Raw genomic sequence first — 26,265 nt, forward strand, 5'->3', positions numbered from 1 at the left:
ATGTCATGTCTGTTGCGGTCACAGAGGTGACAGCTCTGCCTGCGAGCTCTATGCACCGGGCCCCTCCCAGGTCTGGGCGTGGAGCGTGCACAGCCACCTTCCCCCAAGGGCTGGGCCGTGGGCTCTGGCTGCACTTGAGTTCTGGGAATGTCCAGGCTGAGCCACGGCCACTGACCTCATGTCAGAGCTGCCAGCCTTACATTTCCTAGTATGTAGATGACCTAAAATAGATGCTACTGAATTGTGAGCCGGAGCCCAGGCAGCTGTCCCAGCCACATGGTTGACTCGGGGGCTCCGTGCATTGGCGCTGACTGAGAACGGTCGTGGCTCTGGGGGCTCCTCCTGAACCCAAGACCTGGTACTACTTGTATTTCTTCATTTAAAGATTCTTTGGCTTTCAGCTTATGAGAGCCAGTGGGCGCAGCCCTCTACTCCTTGGCACTGTGTCCATGCACTCTGTGGGGAGGGGCGCCTCGCAGGGAACGTGCATCCTGCACCCCGAGGCCCCGCGGGACCTGCTGACTCTGGGCTCTGCCCGCTGGGCCGCAACCTGCCCTTGATCAGGAGAACCTGTGTTGAGGGAGACATTGGCTGAACGGGGTCACTTGCTTTGAAAATGTCTCAATTTGAAAAAAAGGAGTCACTTCTCTTGGCAGTCCCATAAGAAGGCACTGACGTGTACCCCTTGACAAGTGTTCAGAGGGTGTGTGCGTGTGGAGGCCACACGGGTTTTGTCTTTCATTTTGAGTTCTTTTAGCTATTAAAACTTGCACTTTTGCTCCCCAAATTGGAGGGAGGTGAGTGGTGAAAGACTCTGCTCTTGAGGAGATAAAGCCGCCCTCAGCCCCAGGTTTCCTTGTCTGGGAAGCTCTCTGCCTATCAGAAGCCTCAGCCATTGGGTGACTGTTCTGACCTGCTCACCCAAAAATCTGCATGAGCTCCTCTTCCCCTTTGAGGGGCCCTGTTTGCCCCAGAATTGACAAGGCATCTGGGGGGCCAAGCTGAGGTCTCGGGGTGCTTGGGCCCTGGTCCCCACAGCCAGGGTATATACTTCCTCGTTGGTGCTGCTCCTGGAGACAGGTGTGCAGAGGCAGGGCCGGGACTAGGCCTGCTGCTTGGGTGCCACAGGCAAGCAGTACCCCTGGACCCGGGGACTCTGGCATCCTGTGGGCGGGTCATGAGATGCTCTAGTTGCTGCTGAGTGGCCCTGTCCTGTGGCGTCCGTGACTGGCCCCTCACCTCCCCACTGGCCCTCCTGATCCCTCCTGGTTCATGACCCCAGACAAGCCTGGGTTGGCCTTAACATCGCATACGTGGCATCGGCTCCACCCTGCCCATGGCCCCGCAATACGCTGCAACATTCTGGGTTTAGGCACAGCCATCCACAGCCCCTGCCCCACAACACCGGGCCCCTCCCTGCCCCGCCCAGCCCCTGCAGACCCCACCGGGGTGCCCTTTACCATGCTCCGGGAGTCTCTGTTCAGCCAGCTCCAGGAGGGCAGGGCTGGCAGCTGCTCGGCTGGGGTGTGGCTATCCCGGGGCTCCAATGCCCTGCCCACAGTGAGGGCCTCCCTGGGTGCCTCCGGGGCTCCTGGGCCGAGGAGGTGCTGCCAGAGGTGAGTGGGCACACAGCTTTTAAAGCTGCTTGGTGGCTGTGGACCGAGAGGGTGTGTTTTAAGTGGAGAGCACATCAGAGATTTCATTTACCACATAGACCTTTAGCAGCTGAAAGGAGAAAACTTTACAGATGCGTGAGCCCTTCCCATGGTTGCAGGCTGCCTTCCTGGTTGTGTCACTCTTAGAAGTAAACAGTCTGTCTATGTGCCTTTCCCTCGATGTGCATCTAACACAGGACACACGTTCCCCAAAGAGCTTGTGTCTGAGCCCCAGACTTCCCCACCCCCGAGCAGGGAGGAGAAGCTCACTTAGGCCCTTGGTTGACTGGCTGACAGTCCCAGAAGGCAAGCATCATGGGTGCTCTTTCTTGAAGCTATGGAGAAATGGTCCTAGGAGGTAGAAGGACTCCACTTCCCTGCGAAGGACTCTGCAGCAAATGCCACCCCTGCCATATGAGTTTGCACAGCCAGAGATGCAAACTATAGCCCGTGTGAGTGGCGGCTGCGGCAAGCCCACCCACCATCCTTGTGCCCCCGACTGCCGAGGGTCCTGCCCCTTGGCCAGGTACACGTTGGGTGGCATGCCTGCCCTCCGACTCAGTGAGGAATGGCAGCACAGCGGGAAGGATGTCAGAGGGCACAGGCCTGGGGCCTGAATGTCTCACTCACTTCTCATGCCTTGCTCTCTGGTTGGAACGTCTTTTTGTCCAACGAAGCAGGTGTGCTCACCAGTCGGTGTCCCCATCCTGGACTCATGCAACCTCCTTGTCCTTCACACTCAGGGTCTGCCACGAGTGCCCCTGTGTCCTCGTTTAGGCCTAAAACAGTCAAAAGTGGCCTCGAGATAGATCACTCAAAACTCCATGCCCAAATGGAGAGCAGCCGCCTGACGCCTTCTCATGGGTCTGGTCATGTGGGGTGTCCCCACTGCCCCTTGTGCCCGCTAGCCATCCTGGGAGATATGGTGGAGGTTAAAATGGACAGGGCCAGTCCGGGTGAGTGGAGGAAGGCAGGGTAGGGCCTCCTTCCGGGTGATGCAGGTGCGTGCCCAGTGTGTTGTCCAGGACCCAGGGATGGTGACCTGTGCACGGTTACTCGGCGGCCCCTTCCATCCCCACTACTCAGGTGGCAAAATATTGGGGTCTGCGATGCAGGAAGGAGAGTCTCCAGAGGTTCTGTGGGTGCCCTCTGGGGTTCCTTGACAAGTAAAAGCCCCATTTTGGAACCACGTAGAACTGGCCAGCTCAGGAGATGGGCATGAGAGGCAGAGGGCCGATTTCTTTCCAACAAGCTGAAGAGGTGCCACCACGTTTCTTACAAGGGCCACTTCTGTTTCAGAGCTGCCTTGGCAGGGAAAGATGCTCCTGGAGATGCCTGGAAGCCGGGTGCTCTGTCCTCAGCACACTGCGGGGCACTTTGGGAAGATGGAGCCAGTGGGCCCTACTGCACCCGGGCTGGAGCAGGCCCAAGCGCAGCCACGTCTGTGGCGGGCTCGGTGGCCTCTGAGCATGGTGCCTGGTGCTTCACCCACTCTCAGGAGCTGCCCAGGGGCTGTGCCCGGATTCTCCACAGGGGTGGAGAGTTGTGTGCATGGTGTCTCCTGTCTCAGTGAGGACAGGCCTGCTTGTGCCCGGGTGCTGTGGGGACCAGCAGCCCGAGTGGGTTTGTATGCTGGGATGGTGTCTGCCCGGCCAACAGGGCAACTGGGAGACCAAAAAAATGCTCCAGCTGCAGAACTGGGATCAAAACGCCGATCGCAAAGCCCGCGCCTCACCTAGCGGGCCTGTGGGGGGGACTAAACCACCTGAATAAAGGATGCATTGTCTCAGGTCCCCAGGTATGTGATAACACTGGGGCACGGGACGACGGGGGATAAGCCCAAACCTCCTGAGGAGTGCCCGGTGTGCCGCCGGGGCTGGGAGGCGGGGGCCCACCCACGGGGGCCATGTCCTCCCCCGAGGAACGCGAACCCGGCGGGTGCTTGTGGGTGGGCTTGGGTGTCGGGAGAACCAAGGTACCATCCAGCGCCCCTCGGCCCACTGAGGAGGAAGGAACCCTGTAGGGCTTCTTATCAGTAGTGCGTGGGGGTTTCTCTCCCTTCACAGGAGAGTGATGCCTCCGTGAGGAGGCCGGCGGGCAGGCAGAGGCCTCAGGTGGGTGACCCTGGTGCCGGCGGGCCAAGAGGCACTGCAGGAGGGGCTTGACCCTCCATTAAGCCTGCGTGAATGGGGGCGCCGGGGGGCACGGGGCCTCCCTCCTGGGCCCTGCGGTCAGCCCTGTGGTCAGCCCTGTGTTGAGCCTTTGGCCACCTATAGGAGTCCAGAGGGCCAAGTAAAGCAGTGCAGAAGCAGCTGCCCGTGGACGCCTTGGGGACACAGAATGTGGGTCTCCTGAAGCGCGTGTTGGGCGCGGGACCCCGCGAGGTGGCAGGCTGACAGCTCACTGTGGGTGCAACAGCACTTTGGAGTGCTTGACCCGATGAGCTCCTCTGTGCTCTGAATGTCAGGGCCCTGGGCAGCATGGCACCAGGAAACAGAGGCCCCTTCTCTTATCCCCACGCTCTGACCCTTCCCATGTCCCCACACTGTGACCCTTCCGTTGTCCCCACACTGCTCGTGTCCCCATGCTGCCCCCCTCCCATTCCCGTACTTCCCTCGCACATTCCCCGGTGCCTGGTCCTGCACTCCTGGGCTCTTTCAGGGAGAATATTTTAAAGCCAAAATCAGTGGATAACCTAAAGGCCCATATTCTGTGGCACATTTTTTTTCTTTTTAAATAAAAATGATTTCTTGTATTTTTAAAAAAGCCACTTTAATGAAGTATAATTTATGCACAAACCCAGCCTATTATCAGCTGTCCCATCACCCCCAGGGACAGCCGTCTGCCTCCTGCCTCTGGAAGGGCCTATTGCCTGCAGTCCCCGTGGGTCCCCATCCAGTCTGCATTTCTGTGCCGGAGCAGGGTGACACGCTTTGATTCCTCCAGACGTGGTACCCGGTTTCCGGCATCCTCGTCCCTTCTCATTATGGGCAGCATGGATGCCTCCCGTTCATGTAGACCTTCAACTTCTTGACAACATCCGTTGCTTTCAGGTATGAGCCTTGCACTTCTTTTCCTACCTATGTGTTTTCATGGCTTCTCCAGGCTTATGGAACTCACCCCTCGGCTCCCCCCATGGCAGGATTAGTACTGTGGGGCCACCCCTCCCTGGAGGTGTCAGTTGGTCACTGCCTCTGAGTGAATACCCCATTTACTGAAAACAAGGAATTTCCAAGCATCCTGCATTGACAACAGCCAGTTGCTGCATGCAGTTTGGCCCGAAGGCCCTGCGCTGTCTGTTTAGCTGGAACATTCCCAGCTGGCCTTAGCAGTGATGACGTGGCTTGGATGGTCGGACCCCGTTGTGGGCCGGCAGTCACTCAACCGCTCCCCTTAGCCGACCCTGCCAGGCAAATGCGGGCCACATGCCAAGCGCAGCAGCCTTCTCTTGATGTGCCCAGCGTCCCTACCTGCAGGCCCGGCGGGTCGTTTATGCCCACCTTGGCCTTCTTTGACTCTCCCGACAAGGCTGGTTCCATGGCCCTGCACTGCCCGTGAACCCAGGGCGGGGTGGGCCCTTCACCCTAACCCCTCACCTCTGCTTTGGTCATAATAGCCTGCCAGTTTTTAAACGAGACCTCTTGTGGAGTACTGCCAATGTTAAGAGTGGGAAGCTCCTGGGAGCCGTCTTGTCTTCTTCGGGGGCCACAGGCTCCCTTGGCACGTTCCTACCAGGCCTTTTTCCAGACAGAGCTGGGGTTCTGAGCATGGTGACACATGGTGGCTTTTACCTGGGAGCAGCCATAGTGTGTACCCCGTTTTGCATGGTGCTTCTTTAAGATCACAGCAAGGATGGCCCCAAGTGCTTTCCAGCACCTTCCTGAGGGGTGCCGGCGTGACCTCCCCCACAGATGCTGCTGCCCAGGCCGAGGCTGAGCACTCGGTCTGAGCCTCTGTCTCCCCACAGACACTCTGCACAAAAGACACCATGCACACCGTCTGGGCTGCGGACACCACCGAAGATGCGAAGTTAATCTTCCGCAAGAGCCACAATGACTGCAGGGTGCGTGTGTGTGTCCCCGCAAGGGTGCTTACGGGCTGGGGCCAGGGCCCTGATGAGGACCCCCTGAGCCCAGAGGGCCATGTGACCGAGGTGGGGGAGGAGTTCAGAAGGGCCGTGTCCCGGTGAGTACATTGGCCCCACGATCTGCACGTGTGGATTCAAAACTCTGATTTTGCAGGTTATGCTCCAGTTAGAAAAGAAGCTCTTTGACTTCATCAACCAGGAAGTTTTCAGAAGCAAGAACAACACAATGGTGAGCCTATTGCCTGGGAGTCCCTGCTGACAGCTCTGGGCCCTGGGCCCTTCCCTGCCCCTGCATGTGGGACTGCCCCTGCGTGTCCCTTCCCCTGCCCCAGGGTGGGTGTTGAAACCTCATCTGGAGGTCTCGCCTGCCTGGGGGACATATACACGTGACTTCTGTGGATTTGCCTTACTTCTGTGCATTTGCCTTGTGAGGCCGTGGGCTCAGCCATGAAAGGCTGGTGGGATGTATCCCTGCTGCTTGTGACTAGATGCTTGATAATGAGACCCACTCACGTGGGGCATGTGCCAGGGCTGGGTTCTTGGGGTGCACAAACTCCCGAGCCTCAGGGCAACCAACAGGCCCTGGGCTTCATCTGGAGTAGGGAAGCCATGCACGCATGTGGGGACTACATATACACAGACGCCTCACATCCTGTGCAGTGGGCTTAGTGTGTGTGTGTGTGCGTGCATGTGAGCACGGTTGTGCCTGGGTGATCTGAGCACACGCAGGTGCATGTTTGCAGGTTAAGTCCCTTGGTGAAGACCCTGTGGGCAGCCTGGGCTGCACATGGCTGCAGTGTAGAGCCTCGGGTACCCTTAGAGGGGCTGTGCGGACGTGCAGAGACAAGTATCAGAGGAGGTCTGCACGCCTTTAAAAGTTTAGTTTTTATTCAGTATGACTTGGTAGGAAAGGGGGGCAGGAAAGGGGGGGGAGGGATTGTTTGGGAAAAAGTGGAGGCTTTGCCCCCAGCCCCACTACCCGGTGTTTTGCCAGCCAGAGAGACAGCCTTAGATAACCCGAACCTTTGCTTCTTCATACTCCTCAGCCCGGTAGAAGAAGGGGAAGCAGGGATTATTGCCCAGGCCATGGTGATCTTGAGGGTATTGAGTCTCACGTAGCAGTTGTATTTTCTGCTGCGCAGTGGGAGTCTCTGAAACAGTTTGGCCTTGGAGGGCCTCCCCCTTTGCAGATCCCACGTCATTTGCCAGGTTCCCCTTGTGAAGGACCTGGCTGTTGTCACCTGCAGGCTCCTGGTGACTTGGGGATGCTGTTGTTGCCTGATCAGCAGGGCTCTTGGTAGCTGCCATAAAGTTGCCATGCCATTCTTTGCATTCACTAACATGTATTTTGTTGATCTCCTGCATCTCGAGCAGTTTCACCTTAATATCTTCTTTCTCATTTGCTGAGTGGTTAATGTTCGGCTCTTTTATACGGTGATTCTCCTTCATTACTGCCCTCTGATTTTGATAGAGGGCGATGCGCTCAACAGTTGTATCTATCTCTCCAGATAGCTGGAGGCAGCGATGCTCCAGTTCTTCCATCCGGTCCATCAATTCTAGTTTCTGTTGTGTAATTTCTGCAAAGCATTGGTGCAGCTTCTTCATATCCCCTTGCAGAGCCTGATTAATGTCCCCTGATACACTTTCCCCACCGGTCCCGGTGGTAGGGGGCACCTCTGGTTCATGCTGAGATGAGGTCACCTGGTGAGCCAGGTGCTGGCAGCGTAGCTTCTGCTCCTTCAGCTGCCTCCGTAGGCATGCCCGCTCTTCATCACTAGCTATGGCTGATTTGCAAAATGCCACCATGGCCTCTCGACTGTCTAGGTCTTCAGGGATGCTCAGGTCTGGGTGCTGATCCTCTTCATCTCCTTGCTCACTCTCTGTAGCATTTCCTTCCCCAGGCAAGCTCATAAGGCCCAACTGGGCCTGCAATTGTTGATTCTGTTGGTTGGCAGCTTCCAGGCACTCCTGAGTCCCCTGGAATTCCTGGCACATCATTTCAGCCATAGCCTCCCTCTGAACATCCTCGTGTGGCAGCTTTTCCACTAGCTGGGTCTGCATCCCTAAATGCTTTTGCAGCATCTCCTTCCCGGTGACTAGCTGCTGATAGACAGCCACGAGCTGCTGACAGCAAGTATATACTGCTGCAGGTGGCTCTGGTACTGGTCACGCTGCTCTTGCAAACCCCGAGCCTCTATGCTCTTTAATTCTGTTGTCTCTTTGAGTCCCTCCAGGTTTTCCTGCAGCTTTCCCAGCTTCTTGGCCAGCTCTGTCTTAACTGAATGCAGGGCGTTGGTTACCTCCATATTTTTGTTGCCCAGCCTGATAAAGTCATTCTGTAATTCATCTAACTGCCCTGTGAGTTTGCAGTTTTGGGACAGAGCGTGGGTGATGGTGCCACAGTTGTTCTCCATGTTCTCCAGAATGTGTTTCTGCTCTGCCGCCAGCTCTTCACAGAGCTCAGCTTCCTGCTCCAACTGCAGCAGCCTCACCTCCTGCTCCTGACTCAGATGACTTAGGTCCTCATTGTCCTTCATCTGGGCTTGCAGCTGCCCTGCTAGGTGCTCTAGCTTCTTCCGCAGCTGGCTAGCCTCTGCTTGCAGCCGTTGCCCCATCTCGGAGGGCCCGGCTGGGGGCTTCTGGGATGGGGGTGCAGCTGTCTCGTTCAGTTGAACTAAATTGTCCTCCAATTTCTGTAGCTTTTCCTCTCTTGGTGTTCTCACCTGTTCTCGAAACTGCTGAACCTGCTCCTGACAAATGGCACGCTCTTTTCTCAGGGCCTCGGCAATTGTGTCTTTGTCTTGTTGTGTATTTTTGAGAGTTTCTGTCAGCTGCCCCCCATGTAGCTGCAGCTCTTCCCACTCCTCCAGGGCCTGCTGTAACTGCTGGTTGCCATTAAGATCTCCAGGCTGCAGCAGTGATGGTTTTGCAGGTTCTCTCATCTCCAGCTTCCTGTGCAGCTCCTCCATCCCTCGCTGCATGGCTGACTTCTCCATGAGCAAGACCCGAAGTTTCTCTTCCAGTTCTGAGTTATGTTGCTTCAGGGCCTCATAGCTTTTGCTTTGTTTACAGAACTCTACTTTCAGGTTGTCATGTTCTTTGGTTAGCTCTTGGTTGGCCTTGTCCACCTGCTTCTGCTGAGTGGAGACAGCGGACAGGGTGTGCTCCAGCTCACTTACACGTTGCCTTTCAGACTGCAAGTGACTTACAAGATCCTCTGCCTCGCCTTCTTTCTGCATGAGAGCCTGATGAGTGTGCATAAGGGCTATGTATAACTGTTCCTTCTCAGACACTAGAATGCCAATTGTCTGATGCTGTTCTTGCAGCCGTTGTCTGAGAGCTCCTTGCTGGTTGATGAAGTTTTGTTCAAACTCTTGTATGACTTCCTCCAATTGCTTAAAAGCATCTTGTTTTTCTTGATTCAACTCTTGTATCTTCTTTGTGAGTTGATCATGTGTAGGACTGCTGGAATCCAGGGCTAGTGATGACTCTTGGTATCGGCTCTCTAGAGTCTTCATGTCATTTGAGGATGTCTGGTCCTTCCTGTTGATGCTGGGTGAGGACTCAGGCAGGAACCCATGAAAAAAAGGTCGTGAAATCTGTTGCAGGGTCTCAGTAGATGACATAGTCTTGTTTTCCTCCAAGGCAAGAGGACCATTTTTGGCATCAGAGTTGTTAGGTGATGCCATGCCTCTAGTACAAGGGGAACTAGCACAGGCAAGATTGACACTGCCAGGAGGGGTGGTGTCATCGGCCGGTGAAGGAGGAGTGGCGCGGTCTTTGGGCACGTTCCCAGGCGAGTGGCCACCCGACATTGATGTTTCAGGGCCCTTTTGTATGTTCTCTTTCTTCTTCACTCTTGGTGGAATGGGAAGGTTGTTTTTCAGCTGAAATTCACATAACATTTTTCTGGCTGAGGCCAGTTTCTGCTGTTGGGTTTCTTCTGACATCTCGGGAAGGGGGATTGGGCAAAACTTTTTTCTGAGCGCGGCCAATTTCTGCCGTCCGGCTTCTTCCGACATCTGGGACAGGGGAAAGGGTCGATGGCGCGACATCATGTAATCCAGCAACCACTGCAGACTTGCATCCAGTAGCTACTGTACTGATGTGGGACTGAGCCAGGGAAGGGACCAGGGAGGTGCTAGGCAACATGGAATGTGGGTGTGGCCTCAGCCTCCCAGCCTATTGGGCGATGAGAAGATTGACAGGGAAAGGGGGTGGTGCCAGGTGATTGTGGGTGGGGCCTGGAGGGTGAGCTCACAATGAAGGCTGCCTGCCACCCACTCTGGGGGGAGGGGCATGGCTGCTGTAACTGCCACCTCTGAGGGGTGGGGCCAGTACCTGTCTCCTCCCACAATGGGGTTATGGTACAACCTCTCCCTCCTCCCACTCCCGGGTGGTCCCCCTTCTGGGTGCGCACTCAGCTCCCATCCTGGCAGCTCTTTATTTCCCATGCAGGGTTTCAGTTACTCCATAGCCCTGAAGCCCATCTCCACATTTCACCCTGGACCCTCCTCCACTAAATCTAAATTGTTGTATTTATTAGCGTAAAGTTGTTCATAGTGTCCTGTTATTATCTCCTTTATTTCTGTGAGGTCAGTGGTTATGTCTCCTGTTCCATTTCTGATCTTATTTATTTGCATCCTCTCCCTTCTTCTTTTTGTCGATCTTGCTAAGGGCCCATCAATCTTATTGATTTTCTCATAGAACCAACTTCTGATCTTATTGATTTTCTCTATTGTTTTCATCCTTTCAATTTCATTTATTTCTGCTCTAATCTTTGTTATTTCTTTCCTTTTGCTTGCTTTGGGGTTAGTTTGCTGTTCTCTCTCCAGTTCTTCCAGGTGAACAGTTAGTTCCTGAATTTTTGCCCTTTCTTCTTTTCTGATATAGGCTATTTAGGGCAATAAATTTCCCTCTTAGCAGTGCCTTTGCTGCGTCCCGTAGGTTTTGATATGTTGTGTTTTCGTTTTCATTCACCTCGAGGTATTTACTAATTTCTCTTGCAATTTCTTCTTTGACCCACTCGTTGTTTAAGAGTATGTTGTTGAGCCTCCACGTATTTGTGAATTTTCTGGCACTCCGCCTATTATTGATTTCCAACTTCATTCCTTTATGATCCGAGAAAGTGTTGCGTATGATTTCAATCTTTTTAAATTTGTTAAGACTTGCTTTTTGACCCAGCATATGATCTATCTTTGAGAATGATCCATGAGCACTTTTGAAGAAGATGTATCCTGCTGTTGTGGGATGTAATGTCCTATAAATGTCTGTTAAGTCTAGCTCATTTATAGTAATATTCAGATTCTCTATTTCTTTATTGATCCTCTGTCTAGATGTTCTGTCCATTGATGAAGTGGTGAATTGTAGTCTCCAACTGTTATGGTATATGAGTCTGTTTCCCTTTTCAGTGTTTGCAGTGTATTCCTCACGTATTTTTGGGCATTCTGGTTCGGTGCGTAAATATTTATGATTGTTATGTCTTCTTGTTTAATTGTTCCTTTTATTAGTAGGTAGTTTCCTTCTTTGTCTCTTTTAACTGTTTTACATTTGAAGTCTAATTTGTTGGATATTAGTATAGCCACTCCTGCTCTTTTCTGGTTGTTATTTGCATGAAATATCTTTTCCCAACCTTTCACTTTCAACCTATGTTTATCTTTGGGTCTAAGATGTGTTTCCTGTAGACAGCATATAGAAGGATCCTGTTTTTCCATCCATTCTGCCAGTCTATGTCTTTTCATTGGGGAATTCAGTCCATTAACATTTAGTGTTATTACTGTTTGGATAATATTTTGCTCTACCATTTTGCCTTTTGTATTATATATATCCTATCTGACTTTCCTTCTTTCTACACTCTTCTCCATGCCTCTCTCTTCTGTCTTTTTGTATCTGACTCTAGTATTCCCTTTAGTATTTCTTGCAGAGCTGGTCTCTTGGTCACAAATTCTCTCAGTGACTTTTTGTCTGAAAATGTTTTAATTTCTCCCTCATTTTTGAAGGACAGTTTTGCTGGATATAGAAGTCTTGGTTGGCAGTTTTTCTCTTTTAGTAATTTAAATATATCATCCCACTGTCTTCTAGCTTCCATGGTTTCTGCTGAGAAATCTACACATAGTCTTATTGGGTTTCCCTTGTATGTGATGGATTGTTTTTCTCTTGCTTCTTTCAAGATCCTCTCTTTCTCTTTGACCTCTGACATTCTAGCTAGTAAGTGTCTTGGAGAACGCCTGTTTGGGTCTATTCTCTTTGGGGTATGCTGCACTTCTTGGATCTGTAATTTTAGGTCTTTCATAAGAGTTGGGAAATTTTCAGTGATAATTTCTTCCATTAGTTTTTCTCCTCCTTTTCCCTTCTCTTCTCCTTCTGGGACACCCACAACACGTAATTTGTGCGCTTCATATTGTCATTCAGTTCCCTGATCCCCTGTTCAAATTTTTCCATTGTTTTTCCTATAATTTCTGTTTCTTTTTGGAATTCAGATGTTCCATCCTCCAATTCACTAATTCTAGCTTCTGTCTCTTTAAATCTACCATTGTAGGTATCCATTGTTTTTTCCAGCTTTTCTACTTTGTCCTTCACCCCCATAAGTTCTGTGATTTGTTTTTTCAGTTTTTGTATTTCTTCTTTTTGTTCAGCCCATGTCTTCTTCATGTCCTCCCTCAATTTATCGATTTGGTTTTTGAAGAGGTTTTCCATTTCTGTTTGTATATTCAGCATTGGTTGTCTCAACTCCTGTATCTCATTTGAACTATCGGTTTGTTCCTTTGACTGGGCCATATTTTCAATTTTCTGAGTGTGATCCGTTATCTTCTGCTGGCGTCTGGGCATTTAATCAGATTTCCCTGCATGAAACACACCAGAGGTTGAAAGATTTTTCTGTGAAATCTCTGGGCTCTGTTTTTCTTATCCTGCCCAGTAGTTGGCGTTCGTGTCTCTCTTCTGTCTGTGGGTCCCACCAGTAAAAGATGCTGTGTGTCCTTTAACTTTGGAAAACTCTCTCTGTGTGGGGTGGAGGGTTGCCAACTGAAGCGGCTTAGAGGAGTTCCAATTTGAATCTCCCAGCTGGCCTGCGGATCCGTGCACGGGGAGGGTCGCCGGCCTCCGCAGCTTGGGGGAACGCCTGTCCAAATTTCCCAGCTGCCCCAGGGCGCCAAGCGTGCCGCTGGGGCTCCAGCCGCCACGGCTTGGGGAAGTGTCTATCCACCATTCCCAGCCGGACCGGGAAGCCACGAGTTTGGAAGGGATCCCAGTCACCGTTCTCCGCGGCTTGGGGATCTCCGATCCAATTCTCCCAGCTGGTCCGGGGGGCTGCGCGTGTGGGGGCCGCCAGCCACCGTGGCTTGAGGGGACCACCTGTCCAATTCTCCCAACCGGCCCGGGAAGGACGGAGGAAGGGACTCCTGCCGCCTGCCACCCCGGACCGGGGAAGCCCACGCCCCTCTGCGATCTCACTGGAGCGGGTTCTCAGAGCCAGTCAGCCATTCCAGAACGGGGTATGCTGTCTTATTGGTCTCTGTCGTGGCTCTGGGAGCTGTTCTGAATCATTTCTACTTCTCTAGTTGCTGTTCTGGAGGAGGAACTAAGACCCGCGTGTCTTACTAAGCCTCCATCTTCTCTGGAAGTCCGATTTCATTTTGATGACCTTCATTCGGAACAAACCCTGAATTACTTGGCTGAATTAAAGGAGGTACAGAAATTTCCTTCTCACATGGTTTGTGTTCTCATCGTGAGTGACTCTAGAAGGATATATAAAGACAGGTGAACTGTGGCCATGGATAATCTGGCCTTGGAGAGGTTGGGCATAGGAGATGGTATAGGTTCTGGAGGAGAGCTGGGCCTGCTCAGACAGCCGATCCTCATTTTCCAAACTGGGTAAACTAAGGGGTTTGGGCTTGCAGGACCCAGTTCTCTGCTGCTATCTCAGAGGCTCTGGGAGAAGACATACATGCACTGTTCCCTTTCTTTACTTGGTGTATGAATAAGCACTTCTGCTTTGGATCTACTGATACCTAGATACCTTAGATATGGTATAGCATCTAAGACCAGCACATCTTTCCACTCTGGATCCACTGGAACCTCCTCCAGACTCCCACCTCCAGGGTGAGAGCCTGTCTAGGCAGCTTGTAGGTCAGGCTTGAGCTACTGAAGGTTCGGGAAGGATCCATATTCTTTTTGGAGCTTGGTCCATGCTCAGGGCATGTGCCAGGCCAAATGCAAGACCCTCGGGAAGATTCTCTTGGATTTTGCATATTCCTTCCTGAGTTCCCACTACCCAGCACTTCCTGTTAGTGCTTTCCGTGGATAAATGCAGTCACTGCTTTTGTGTAAGCTGTTGCTTTCTACCTCTGGACTCATCGTTGCTCCCTTCCCCCGACCTATCTCCAATACACTGTCCCTGGAGATCTTGTTTACCTTGTCTGAGACCATGTAGACCTGATGCACTGGACCTGACTTCTGAGCCCAGCCCATAGTCACACAACCTGCTTGTTCCCAGGGCTGGGCATGGCATTAGATAAGACCGTTCCAGGTAGCTGTCATGCTTGGCTGCGATAGAAGCAGCTTTATGCTTCTTGTCTCATACCTGGCAACCTTCGCCCAATTTTATTTGCCATCCACCTTCTGTAGGACTTTAACTGTGATCCCTGACCCTTCTCGCAGGTGCTGTCATAGGTGGCCTATGCAACCCCTGCTGGCTGACTTTTACCGCAATTTACTTTATACTCTATGACCCTATTTTCTTATTGTTTTCAAATGTAGCTTGAGTGAAGCTGTATGCAACTTTTATCTTCCAAAGGTAAATATTTCTAGGTTAGAACTAAAAGGACAATTGTTGGCAAATACTTGTAGGAATGCTCTAGAAATTGCTCAGGAGTCCTTAGAAATCAGACACCATGATGATTAGTTTCCCCATAGCACATTACCACATGTTTTTTGGCTTCAAACAATACGTATTTATTTTCTTGGTTGAGGGTTCCAAACTGGGTCTCTCTGGGCTAAAATCAAGATGGCGGCAGAACTGCATTCCTTCAGGAGGTTCCAGGGGACAGTCTGTTTCCTAGCATTGTCTAGTTTCTAGAAGCCATCCACATTCCTTGATGCTGGGTTTCCTTCATCTTTAAAGCATACAGTGGTTGTACAAGTGTTTCTCACTGTGAGAACCTTATGTGATTTCATTGTACCCACTAGATAAAGCAGAACAAGCTCCCTGTTTTAGATCCAGCTAATGAATGATCCCTATTCTGTTAGGATGTGGATATCTTCTAGGGTCATTACTCTGCCTGCTGAACCATACAAGTCCCTTTCCCAACTCCCTGGCCACTGTCCCTTGGGCTCTGCCCTGCAGTTACGTCTACTTCCTGAATGTGACCCTCTCCTATCCTGCCTGGTATTTCTGCAGTGCTACCTCTGTCCTTTCCTTCTTCCACTTCCTGACAAAAAGCCAATTCATGGGTGGGCCACAGTTGCTCAGCAGGCAGAGTTCTCACCTGCCATGCCAAAGATCTAGGTTCAATTCCCAGTGCCTGCCCATGCAAAAAAAAAATCAAAAGAAGAAAGCAGATGCATCCATCAAGAGCCTGTTCTAACCACGACCTCTGTCATGACCTGTCTCCTCTATTCTTCCTTGTTAGAAGAATCCCCAGGGATGGAGATGACTCTCCATATGTCTTCCTCTTACTGGCCTGTGAGTTTCCTAAGGGCAGGGACTAAGCTTTATTTTTCTAACATCTCCAGTGCCTAGTATATTGTATTTGCTGAGAATTTTTTTTAACTCAGAAAAACAAATGAACAAAGCAAATAAGCGGACTTGTGGCTTTGTTAGTCACATGTGACTCGTTTAAATCTGGATATTAAAGGAACATAGAAAGTTAATTTATGGGTTCTCAGTACTTTTTGATTATTGCCATGAATTGAATTTCTGAAAGGCAGCACCACAGTTATTGTAAAACTATGTAATAGGAGATGTGGCCCATTCTGACACAGACATACATTTTTATGGAACTGTATCAGAGAAACTGCTTATGGATGTTTGTTTATGGTAATAAAGGTGATTTCATCCACAGATGTCAAAAACCATTTCTAACTCAGAACGCCAATTTGAGTCCTTCCAATTTCCTCCAGTTTTGATAATTAGAAAAGAAAAATTTCCAGGTAAAGCAATTCTTTTAGTACAAAGTATAGCTTAAACAGGCTTGCTTTCCATGCTTTCTTTTGGCACTTGTGTGAGAATTGATAAATGTCGTGCCCTCCTTGGCCGTGGACTTGAAGAGTCAGTTCTTTTTACCTCTGAGCTATCCTGGAAACTGTAATTTTCTTCTTTAACTCCGAAAGTCTCAAGTCAAGGTAAATTCACACAAAATGTCTAAACAACACTTCTAACCCATCAGACTTCTACCTCTTCAACCCAGCAAATTCCAGAGCATTTTTCTTTTGCAACATTGTGGGAATTTATCTTCTTTCCAGGGAAAGAACTTGGACTCCCCACACCCTGGGTCTTAGGTGCAGCCGTCCTGTTTGTACAGCCCCTGGCCTCAATCCATGAGTTTCTGAATGCCAGTTGGACCAAAAAGTCCATCTTCATCTGCTCCAAGTATTTGGTTTTAAAAAATTCCTGGCAACCAAGAGCCTCCTAGAACCACCATCTATCTGTATGTGAGATTTCTACCTGGGCTATTTTGATGCCTTGGACATTTGATGGAGAGATTTTGACACCTCTGAACAATATTCCCCTTTCCCCTCACTTCAGTAGTAACAAGACATGTGGTGCAAAACAGTGATTGTGATTGGAAGGTACATAATGGGTCTTAACCAGAAATGATCATGCAGCACAGAGCAGTCACAGAGTACTCCATATAGTTATATGACTGATGAGCTAAAGTACCCAGTTTTGGCTTGCTCAAAACTTTCTGTTTTTTAGGTGGAAGATGTATGAACTAGAAGTCCACCTGATCATTTCTTCTCATTCACCTTGCGTGTTTTTTCCCAGAGAACATATCTTTATTTCCCCCTAATGTGTCATGGATAAAGGTCAAAATCCAAAATAGTGGGTAAAACGTTGGTAAAAACTACAGTGTCATGTTAACATGATAGCACTAAATTTGTCCTGCAGTAAAATGACCAGCATTGAAATAGTCTGTGGATACCTTTTGCTTTGTGCAGTACTGGGGAAATTGAATGCATGGTTAGTTTAGGATTATTTAGCACATATAAATGCACATCATGTCTTTCCCTGAGGTACAGTGTTTGGCATTAATGATCTAGTTTAGTGTAATGCTGATGATAAGCCACAATGCTAATTGCCTTTATTATTACCCTCCCCAAGTCCTTTGCATAAAATGGATTTTAGTACCTGCATACTAATTATGAGATACAGTTTAAAGAATGCAAATATAGTCTGGTTATCCTACCCATGTCATCATAGTCTAATTGCTTAGTTTTAAGATTATATTTCATTTTTAAAGAAATGCATATGGGTACTTTCTCTTTTGGGAATAGCAATGGGGAAAAGAACAAGAGAAATAGGGGATCAATGAAAATGTTATGATTTGTAACCTTTAATTTCTAAGTAGAAATGAAATCAGAATGTGATTGTTAACAGATGTTTCAGTCTATCAACTGACAAAATCATCTGTGTTCTTGCATCATCTGTTAATATTCTTTAACAAACTATGATTGTTTTAAATTTGTTATTATAACAACTAGTATTTTCATTTCTAAATTTGCAGATGTTCCAACGGTGGCAAAAGAGTAACCTGCTTCACGAAATTATCATGGGGACTGCACAAAGCCTGAAGACTCTCATGGATCAGTTTGAAGAAGGAAGTGAGCTGTCAAAGGTGGCAGAAGCTTTGCACACTGTGTTCTCCTCCTGGTGATAATTGTCAGCAGATGGCCCAATAGAGCACCGTGTATCTCCAAAGATATAAAGCACATTTTCCTGTGTCAATCATGTGTTAGGCTAGATAACACTGAATTTTAAAGAATGAATAATGATGCTATTGGAAGAGAATTCTGTAAAACTACAACTACTCATTGAATTCCTATTCAGCATGGGATTAAATGGAAAATCCAAGTTTTTATTGGGGACTGTTAAGAGGTTCATAACTATTTTTAGCAATATGGATGCCCATTCAGATGTTGAAAAAAATCTAATGGGCAACAATACTTAAGAAGCAGTTAGCTTCTGGGCTTTTAGGTTTTAAGATTTTGGCATTTGTTTAAAAATGAACCAAAACAGTTAGATGTACTTTTCTGTAAGGAACTACCTATTTTGATCTTTATTTTATAAGTTTATGTAGCTGCTGTGTTTATTGAAGGTCCAGAAATATTTTGAAATTGGAAAGAGGTGGTCACTTCTTTTCTCTCTTCTGAAGTCACAAGTTAAATATCCCAAGGCCTGACGCCTTCATATCCCACTGAGCATATCAGTGTTATAGACACTCTCTTCCTTGTGGTATTGTTTATTGGGTTGGTGTGGCTAAGTGGTGGCAGCTCTTTCTCCCGGCTGAGCCACACCCCTGGCAGGTAGCGGACATTCCAAAGAGACTCTGTGCCCTTCAGCAGGGATTCTCCCTTCAGGGCCACGTGTCTGCTGCAGAGTGGCCTCACAGAGTAGGTAGGAGTGGTTACTTACTCATCCAAACCATATAGTGTATTTTTTACCCTCTTGCAGCAAATACAATCAAGGACAACCAGTTCTTTCCCACTTTTCTATATGTTTCTGAGAACACTTCTACTTCCTCCTCGGTTTCACTCAGAGGGTCAGAGGAATGAGGGATCTCATACCACTTCATCCACTTCAGGAAATCAGGTCTCTATTTTCAGGAAAGAGAAGTGGTAGAAGTCTGGCCAGTGTTAGAAAACCCAAGCATACAAAGGTAATGGAGTAGCAGCTTTGCCTTGTAGGATGGGCATTGCCACCTGCTGTGGGGGGAAGGCTGACAGGACTCTCTTTGCTCTCTCTGAACCCTCTACAATGACCAGATCATCAGTTTACCTGCTACAGAACAGCAAAACTATGTGTCACACCTGTGCTTAACCCAGGGCTATCATGACACTGGAAAGAGACCTGTAGGAGCCAAGGGTTAATAGAAAACCTATGGAATTTATTGGGAGTGACTGGCTTCAGAGTGGCATCGGCAGTAACTGTGGAGACTGTTATCTGCTTACTTGGAGGACAGTCTGAGAGGGAGAAAATGTTTTTTCTTAAGCCCCAAGGTCTTGTTAGCTCTCTTGTATGTAGGGAGTAATATACTGAAAAGTAGGCATTCTATTTTACCACAAAATGTGTGCATACTTTTAGTCATGTAAACATATAGCAGGAACTAGTTAAGAATAAATTTGTCTGTAGTCTTTACTGCTAAACTTCAGACCCCCTGATCCCAGTCTCTCTCTCTCTCATTTTACTTTAACATTCCTTAGGGTCATAACAGTGGCCAACAGATGGTGACCACAAAGGGACTCTAAGAAGGGACTACTCCACTTTCGTGTTAAAGTATCCAAGGAAATTGAGTGTCTCCAGATGCTGAGGATTCACCACAGGAACAGACCTAGGTCATTTTTGTAAGTCTTTTTGAAGTTTAAAGTAATTTTAATTTCCTTGTAGCATCAGGGTAATGGGAAATCATAGTGGGAATGGAGAGTATATTTGTGTGTTGAAAACATTGTTAGAAACTACAGGGGTCTCAATGAAGACTTCAGAGTCACTAGAGCTCTTTTCTTTAGTACAGAAGCATTGTTATTGGTTTCAGCCTCAAGGCCATAATGTTTTCTATTATTATGATAGATTTAAAAGATTGCTTCTTAACCATACCTTTAGCAGAACAAAAGAAAACTAATTTCTGAGCTTGTTCTTAATGATCTGCCTTCATATAAAAATTCATTTAAACCTGAGTCAGAAAATACTCAATAGGAACAATGCAGAACAAGTGTCAGTACTCATTAATGGTTCCTATGGAATTGTGACAGATTGGTCCCCTAAGGGGTATGCAATTCAGGATTGTAGTTCTGACTCAAAGTGTTCTGTTAAGTTACCTTGGTTTAATCTAAATAATTATTCTACTGAAATTTATACCAATGCTACAGATAAAATCTTGTGACAATGAATGTGAATGGCAGCCCCATCTCCTTTTGTTAGCTTAGACCCTTAACAAATAGCGATTTGGAAACTGGCCATGAGTTTAGCTCCTATTCATATTTGAAAAGGAAATATATTATCAGAACTTTAAAACTGAAAATTCTTGTTAAAAACTATATATTGATGTTTCAAATATGTATTAACTAAAGTATTTTAAGTATTTAACCTTATTCTAACAAATCTAATTTTGATGGTAATTATGTGTGGCAAAATATTTGTTTAAAATAATGACTTAAGTATGATAAATATAAAAGATGTATTTTTATTAATAGGAAAAATAGAATAGTTTTATCTTAAGATAAAATGAATACCTGTTACAAAATGAGAAAAATGTAGGACAAAGCCTGAACTAATATAATAATTGATGAGGGGTTATAAAAATAGAAATTATAGTCAAAATCAAGAAAGATTTAATGAGTCTAAAATGACAGTGTTTTCTTGGACTCTTAGCCTGTTCTAATGAAAAGATATTTAAAAAATTTTCTAGATAATCAGTGTAAAAAGCAGAGTCTGTGTTTTATCAAAATAACTTGTTAACTTTTATCATGTCATTATCTGTATAAAAATACTGATTTTCTCCTGGATATCATTATACTGGCAAGAAACCATTTCTTTTCTTGCCCCAAAGCAGGTGGCTTAATCTATTAATCTAAGTAATACTGCTATAAATGAATCTATTTTGGCTAAATAATATTCAAATCATATAAATACCTAAATTCCTTTAGGCCAAAATATTTTAATGCTTTATCTAGTGTTTATATAAACTACATAAGTATAAACTAAATTTATCCCAAAATAATCATGACTTATGTTGGGAGCAGATCAAATTTGAGGGCTGAATGCAAGGAAAAAATATACTTGCAGAGTCTGTTCTGTTTACTTGATGTTGCCATTACATGCAACTGATGTTGCTATCACATGACCTTGGTAAGAAACAATTAAAATGTACACTCTAGCTGGGAGGACTGGCTATCCTCCTGCAAGAGGTGTACATTACTAAAGATATTTAGGTCCCAGGAAGCACCTCTTGGTCCCTAGCCAGTTCCCAGAGGACCTAACTGAGCCCAGTCACGTAAGCAAATTGGAATTTGCCCACTATTGTGGGAAAATATCATAAAAACTGCATGCACCAAATTTAAAATTAGCAAAAATGCACAACCAATTATAAAAAATCCTCATTTCTGCATTCATTTTCAATCAATCTAATCAATTCATTTTACAAAATCTGGTCATTTACTATAGGTACATGTCATTATTGACACTCTGCTTTCATTTTTGCTACCTGCCACTTTAAGGATTCCTAATTATATGTTACAGAACTTGTTTGATATTTTACAAGGTAATTCTGATTTATTAAGCAAAAGGCAGTTAACAACTGCGACTGGACAAGAATTAAAGTTGATTGAACAACGCATTCAAGAAGGACCGCTTGTTTAAATAGATTTAGAAAAACCTGTTGATTTTATTATTTTCTTTACCTTGCAATCTCCCACAGGCCTATTTTGGCAAAATGGTGTTTTACAATGGATCTTTCTAACCAAACAGTCGAGAAAAACGTTTAAATACATATTTGCAAAAAATCATTTCATTAATAGCCAAAGGTCACCAAAAATATCAATTAAAAGGTCACAATCCTAATCCTAATAGTGTATTAACCTCACATAAGAAGAGGTTCAAAGTCTATCTTCAATACCTCTTGGCAAATAGCATTAAGTGATTTTAAAGGTCAAATGGATAATCATTTGCCAATATCAAAACTTTTACAATTTTTTAATCATGATGATGAATATGCAACTATATGATGATATTATGAATTACTGATTATATATAGAGAACAGAATAATGATATGCTAGAAATGTTTTTGTTCGTTTAAATTTTTTTTTAATAAATAAATAAATAAAAGAACTTTTACAACTTCTAAAAAGAACAGAATGGATTTTGCCTAAAATAGATTGGGCTTCCCTGCTAGAAAGAGCCATTACCATCTTTACTAATGGTAATAATAATGGGCAGACTGCATATATCACCCCAGGGGAAAAGAAAAGTTGGAAAACACCTTATATCTCAACCCAGTGCACTGAATTAGCAGCTGTAATTCAAATATTGCAAAATTTTCCACAATCTCTTAATATTGTTTCTAATTCTAAGTATGTCTGCCAAACAGTTACTCACATTGAGACAGTTTCTTTGTTTGAAAGAGGTGAATTGTACCAATCGTTTTTACATTTTACAAATAATGGTCAGAAGTGGAATTATTCCTCTTTTTATCATGGATATAAGAGCTCATACTAATCTTAAAGGTCTTTATCATTACAAAATCAGCAAACAAATACTCTTGCAGGGGTATTTCAGGATCCCACATTTCACAAATTAACTCTATTAATAGCAAAGGGCTGCAAAAGAAATTTCTATCTTTATCTAAGCAGCAAGCTCAGAACATTATTAAAACTTTTCCAACAAGTGAACCTTTAAATGCACTCCCATTTACATCAGGGGTTAATCCTTGAGGTCAAAAAAGCAAATGAATTATGGCAAATGAATGGTACTCATATTTCACATTTTGGTAACATGCAATATGTACGTGTTATCATAGATACCTGTTCTCATTTCATCTGGACTACTGCACAATCTGGAGAACATTTCTGTCAAATTCGATCACATTTATTTAATGCTTTTGCTGTTATGGGATGCCCTCAATCTATTAAAATGGACAATGATCCTGCTTATACAGGAAAGCAATTTCATAAAATTTATACTGCTTTTCATAATATTCATATCAGAAATTCTACATAATCCCTCTGGGCAATAAATTATTGAGTGAACAAACAGGACGCTAAAGTCTATGCTCATAAAACAAAAAGGGGGAGATCAGGAGGATGATGTTGTGAAAATAAGTACACCAAAAGATCAATTAGCAAAAGCAATGTTTACTTTAAATTTTTTAAACATTTATGATATTTCATCACAGACTCCTGCAGAACAACATTTTAGTAATTTGGAAAAGAAAAGTGATATGACTCAAACAGAACTGCAGCTGCAGCTGATGTACTGGAAAGATGTTAAGGATGATCTATGGAAACCAGGCATGATAAAGGTGTGGGTAGGGGATTTGCTGTTATCATTACAGGTGATGGAACCTTGATTTGGATTCCCTCGAAGAGAATCAAACCCAGACATGTTGACCTGGGTGAAAATAGTAACTAAATGGGTAATGTACATTATAGGACATATAACTTTAATTGCTGAAGGACAGGGACATAATTATACTTATTGGGCTCATATTCCTAACCCACCTTTGCTGCTAGCCCTAACATGGGCCAATCCAACTTTACCAAAATATCTGAATACTAGTTTAGGATTCCCAGGTCCAGTAGATTCAAGACTTCCAAAACTACTTAAAGAAGAAGATAAATGGTATCAAATTTAACTCTTCCATTTTTAGAAAGACCCATATGCATAACTATGGAATCAAATAATACTTGCCTGTTAGATGATAAAGAAAGTTGGAATGGTTGGCAGTTATGTCATATGGATTGAGCAGTTATCATAATTAATGATTCCTATGAAATTGTAAGAGATGCGGCCCCTGTGGGGTCGAAGATAACTGAGACTATATGGACAGTCAAGCTAAATCAAAGTTTAATACATAAAGGACAATTTGTGCCAAATCCATGGGATGATGAATATAATATTAATCAGAAATTTATAGAAAATTTTCCTAGGACTGGGATCAATTTTTATAGAAAATTCTAGTAACTATTAACTTCCTTTTAAATAGCAGCCATAAACATTACATGCAAATATATACTAGAGTTCCATATGTATTTGTTAAAAGTCATATGCATATAAGAAATCAAAGTTTTAATTGTGAGAATTGTTTTCTATTCACTTGTCTCCAAGCATTTATGTTGCAGGAAAATGAGACTATTGTAGCAACAAGGAAAAGAAGAGGCATGCTGCTGGTGCAGATGTCAAGATCCTGGTAATCCTCTCCAGAAACACAAGTCCTGATCCATTTGGCAAAAGAAAATCTGAAAAGTACTAAGAGACTAATTGAACTCATTATTGCAGCTGTCATTGGAATCATTGGAATTATCACAGTGGCTGTGGTTGCTAGAACTGTTGCATCAAACTATACAGACACAGTATTATGTTAGAGAGTGGCCTAAAAATGCCAGTGAACTGTGGTATAGTCTATCTCACATTGATGAGCAAATTAATAATAGAAACAGCATTGGTTCATATTGGAGATCAAATGTATAATTTAAATTTTTTAGGAAGTTTAAAATGTGACTGGAATGAAAGCAATTTTTGTATTACCCCTTTAAGATATAATCATTCTGAAATAGAATGGGAAAAGGTAAAAATGCATCTTTGGGGGCATTCAGATAGTTTAAGTCTTGATATTTTAAAATTACAAAAGCGGGTATTAAAAATATCTCAGAGTAATTGACATATATCTGATGGAGATGATGTTATACAATCACTTACCCAAGAGCTAAAAAATCTTAATCCTGTTTATTGGTGGAAATCTTCTCATTTTTTTACAACATTGGGTATAGGAATTTTATTTTTCTTACTATTTCTTTTCCTCTTTAGTGTCCTGAAGCACCGTTTGCTATCTGTCATATCTTCTAATCATAAACAAACACAATCTCTCAATGTATTGTTTGAAAAGGCTTTGAACTCCTCCCCCAAATAAACTATAGCTCTTGACTGGTAGCCAATTATGGGTAAGACCCTTCCTTCAGAGCTTAAGGGCAGCCTAAGATAGGCACAGTCACTGAGCAAAGCCACGCTAACAGTATGATTCTTGCAAAACTCTTGGCTCCCCTCGGGAATCAAAGTCAGAGCACTTGACTGGTGGCCAATGACAGGTAAGACACTTCCTTCAGAGCTTAAGGCCAACCTAAGACAGGCACAGTCACCTCAACTTATAAAATAAAGAGGGAAATGTAGGAGCCAAGGGTTAATAGAAAACCTGTGGAATTTATTGGGAGTGACTGGCTTCAGAGTGGCATCGGCAGTAACTGTGGAGACTGTTATCTGCTTACTTGGAGGACAGTCTGAGAGGGAGAGAATGTTTGTTTTTTCTTAAGCCCCAAGGTCTTGTTAGCTATCTCTTGTATGTAGGGAGTAATATACTGAAAAGTAGGCACTCTATTTTATCACGAAATGTATGCATGCTTTTAGTCATGTAAACCCTGCAGTATATAAGTAGGAACTAGTTAAGAATAAAGTTGTCTGTTGTCTTTACTGCTAAAGCTTCAGACCCCCTGATCCCAGTCTCTCTCTCATTTTACTTTAACATTCCTTAGGGTCATAACAGCAGCCAACAAGACCTATCAAGATGGCAGAGAAAACCAAATGGAGCCCAGAAGCTCAAACCCCACAGTGTGGTTCCATCCAGTGGGGTGCTTAGCCTGGGCTCCTGTAGTACCATCTCTTCCTATTTTTTTTCTCCTTTTAGCTTAACTCTTTCTCCCTGCATTGAGGGTTCCATGCCCTTGCCACAAAGACTTAGAAAGCTTGGCCTCACTTGCCCCAGTCAATTCTGCAACTCTTAGAATGAACTGCATCTTGTTCTTCAGTACTCTAACAATTCTGATTTCAGTTCTCCTCTCATTTTCAGAGTCATTTCCTTCCAGCCTCTTTTCTAGATTATTTCCTCCAACCTGTGACATTGAGGCATCCTCCCCTTTAAGAAACGAGCTGAGAGAAGGAGTACCAGTCAAGCTCTTTCCTTCCTCCTTCAGCAACTTCAGAAACTCAGGCAGAAAGGTGGACACAGCTTCCTAGAGTAGTCTTTGAAATATTTCCACTGGTAACTTAAAATTTTTTTAAAATTAGAGAAGTTGTAGGTTTACAGAAGATCATGTAAAATCACAGCATTTGCATGTACTCTTCCCACACCCCCCATTATTAACACTGTGTATTAGTGTGATACTTTTCATACAATTGATGAGAGATATTATAATTGTAGTATTAGCTAGAGGCTATAGTTTATAGTTAAGGTGTATTTTTTCCCATATACCATCCTCGTATTAATGTTTTGCATTAGTGTGGTACATTTGTTATAATTTATAAAAGAACATTTTAATAATTGTATTAATTGTAGTTCATCATTAACAAGAACTGTATTGTTTAAAAAATTTTTAAGCATTTTAATATATATATATATAGCACCATATATACAGCTAAGCTTTCCTATTCTAACCACTTTCAAGTGTACAATTTAGTGGTGTCAGTTACATTCCCAATATTTTACTGTCATCACCAACTTCAATTACCCCAAAGTTTTCCTCACCTCAAACAGAAAATTTGCACCCATTAAGCAATAACTCCCTCTTCTCCCAGCTCTCAGCCCCTGGTAACTTTTTGTCTCTAT

The 26,265-nt window shown here is 45.2% G+C and overlaps 2 protein-coding genes and 1 pseudogene across 2 annotated transcripts in view; 2 read left to right on the top strand and 1 right to left on the bottom strand.

Annotated features, from left to right (window-relative positions):
* Positions 1 to 25,157, top strand: LOC143667186 (uncharacterized). Its single transcript, XM_077141125.1, has 7 exons — positions 1 to 3,453; positions 4,602 to 4,708; positions 5,623 to 5,724; positions 5,897 to 5,971; positions 17,466 to 17,576; positions 19,162 to 19,302; positions 23,778 to 25,157. Exons 1-6 carry the CDS (start codon positions 3,432 to 3,434, stop codon positions 19,204 to 19,206), a joined length of 462 nt encoding a protein of 153 aa, XP_076997240.1. The 5' UTR covers positions 1 to 3,431; the 3' UTR covers positions 19,207 to 19,302; positions 23,778 to 25,157.
* The window catches only part of LOC143667184 (olfactory receptor 4A47-like), a 275,202-nt gene that overhangs the window by 73,192 nt on the left and 175,745 nt on the right, over positions 1 to 26,265 (top strand). The window lies entirely within an intron of this gene.
* On the bottom strand, positions 6,678 to 9,936 carry LOC143667182 (golgin subfamily A member 2 pseudogene; annotated as a pseudogene).

The sequence above is a fragment of the Tamandua tetradactyla genome, chromosome 23 (assembly GCF_023851605.1).
Source record: "Tamandua tetradactyla isolate mTamTet1 chromosome 23, mTamTet1.pri, whole genome shotgun sequence".
NCBI lineage: Eukaryota > Metazoa > Chordata > Mammalia > Pilosa > Myrmecophagidae > Tamandua > Tamandua tetradactyla.

Excerpts from the sequence above, each read along its gene's own strand:
- LOC143667186 (XM_077141125.1), top strand. The coding sequence starts at position 3,432 with ATGCATTGTCTCAGGTCCCCAG. Across the intron at positions 5,972-17,465 it reads GAAGCAAGAACAACACAATG|ATGTTCCAACGGTGGCAAAA; the intron begins GTGAGCCTATTG and ends CTAAATTTGCAG. Across the intron at positions 17,577-19,161 it reads AAGGAAGTGAGCTGTCAAAG|GGTCATAACAGTGGCCAACA; the intron begins GTGGCAGAAGCT and ends AACATTCCTTAG.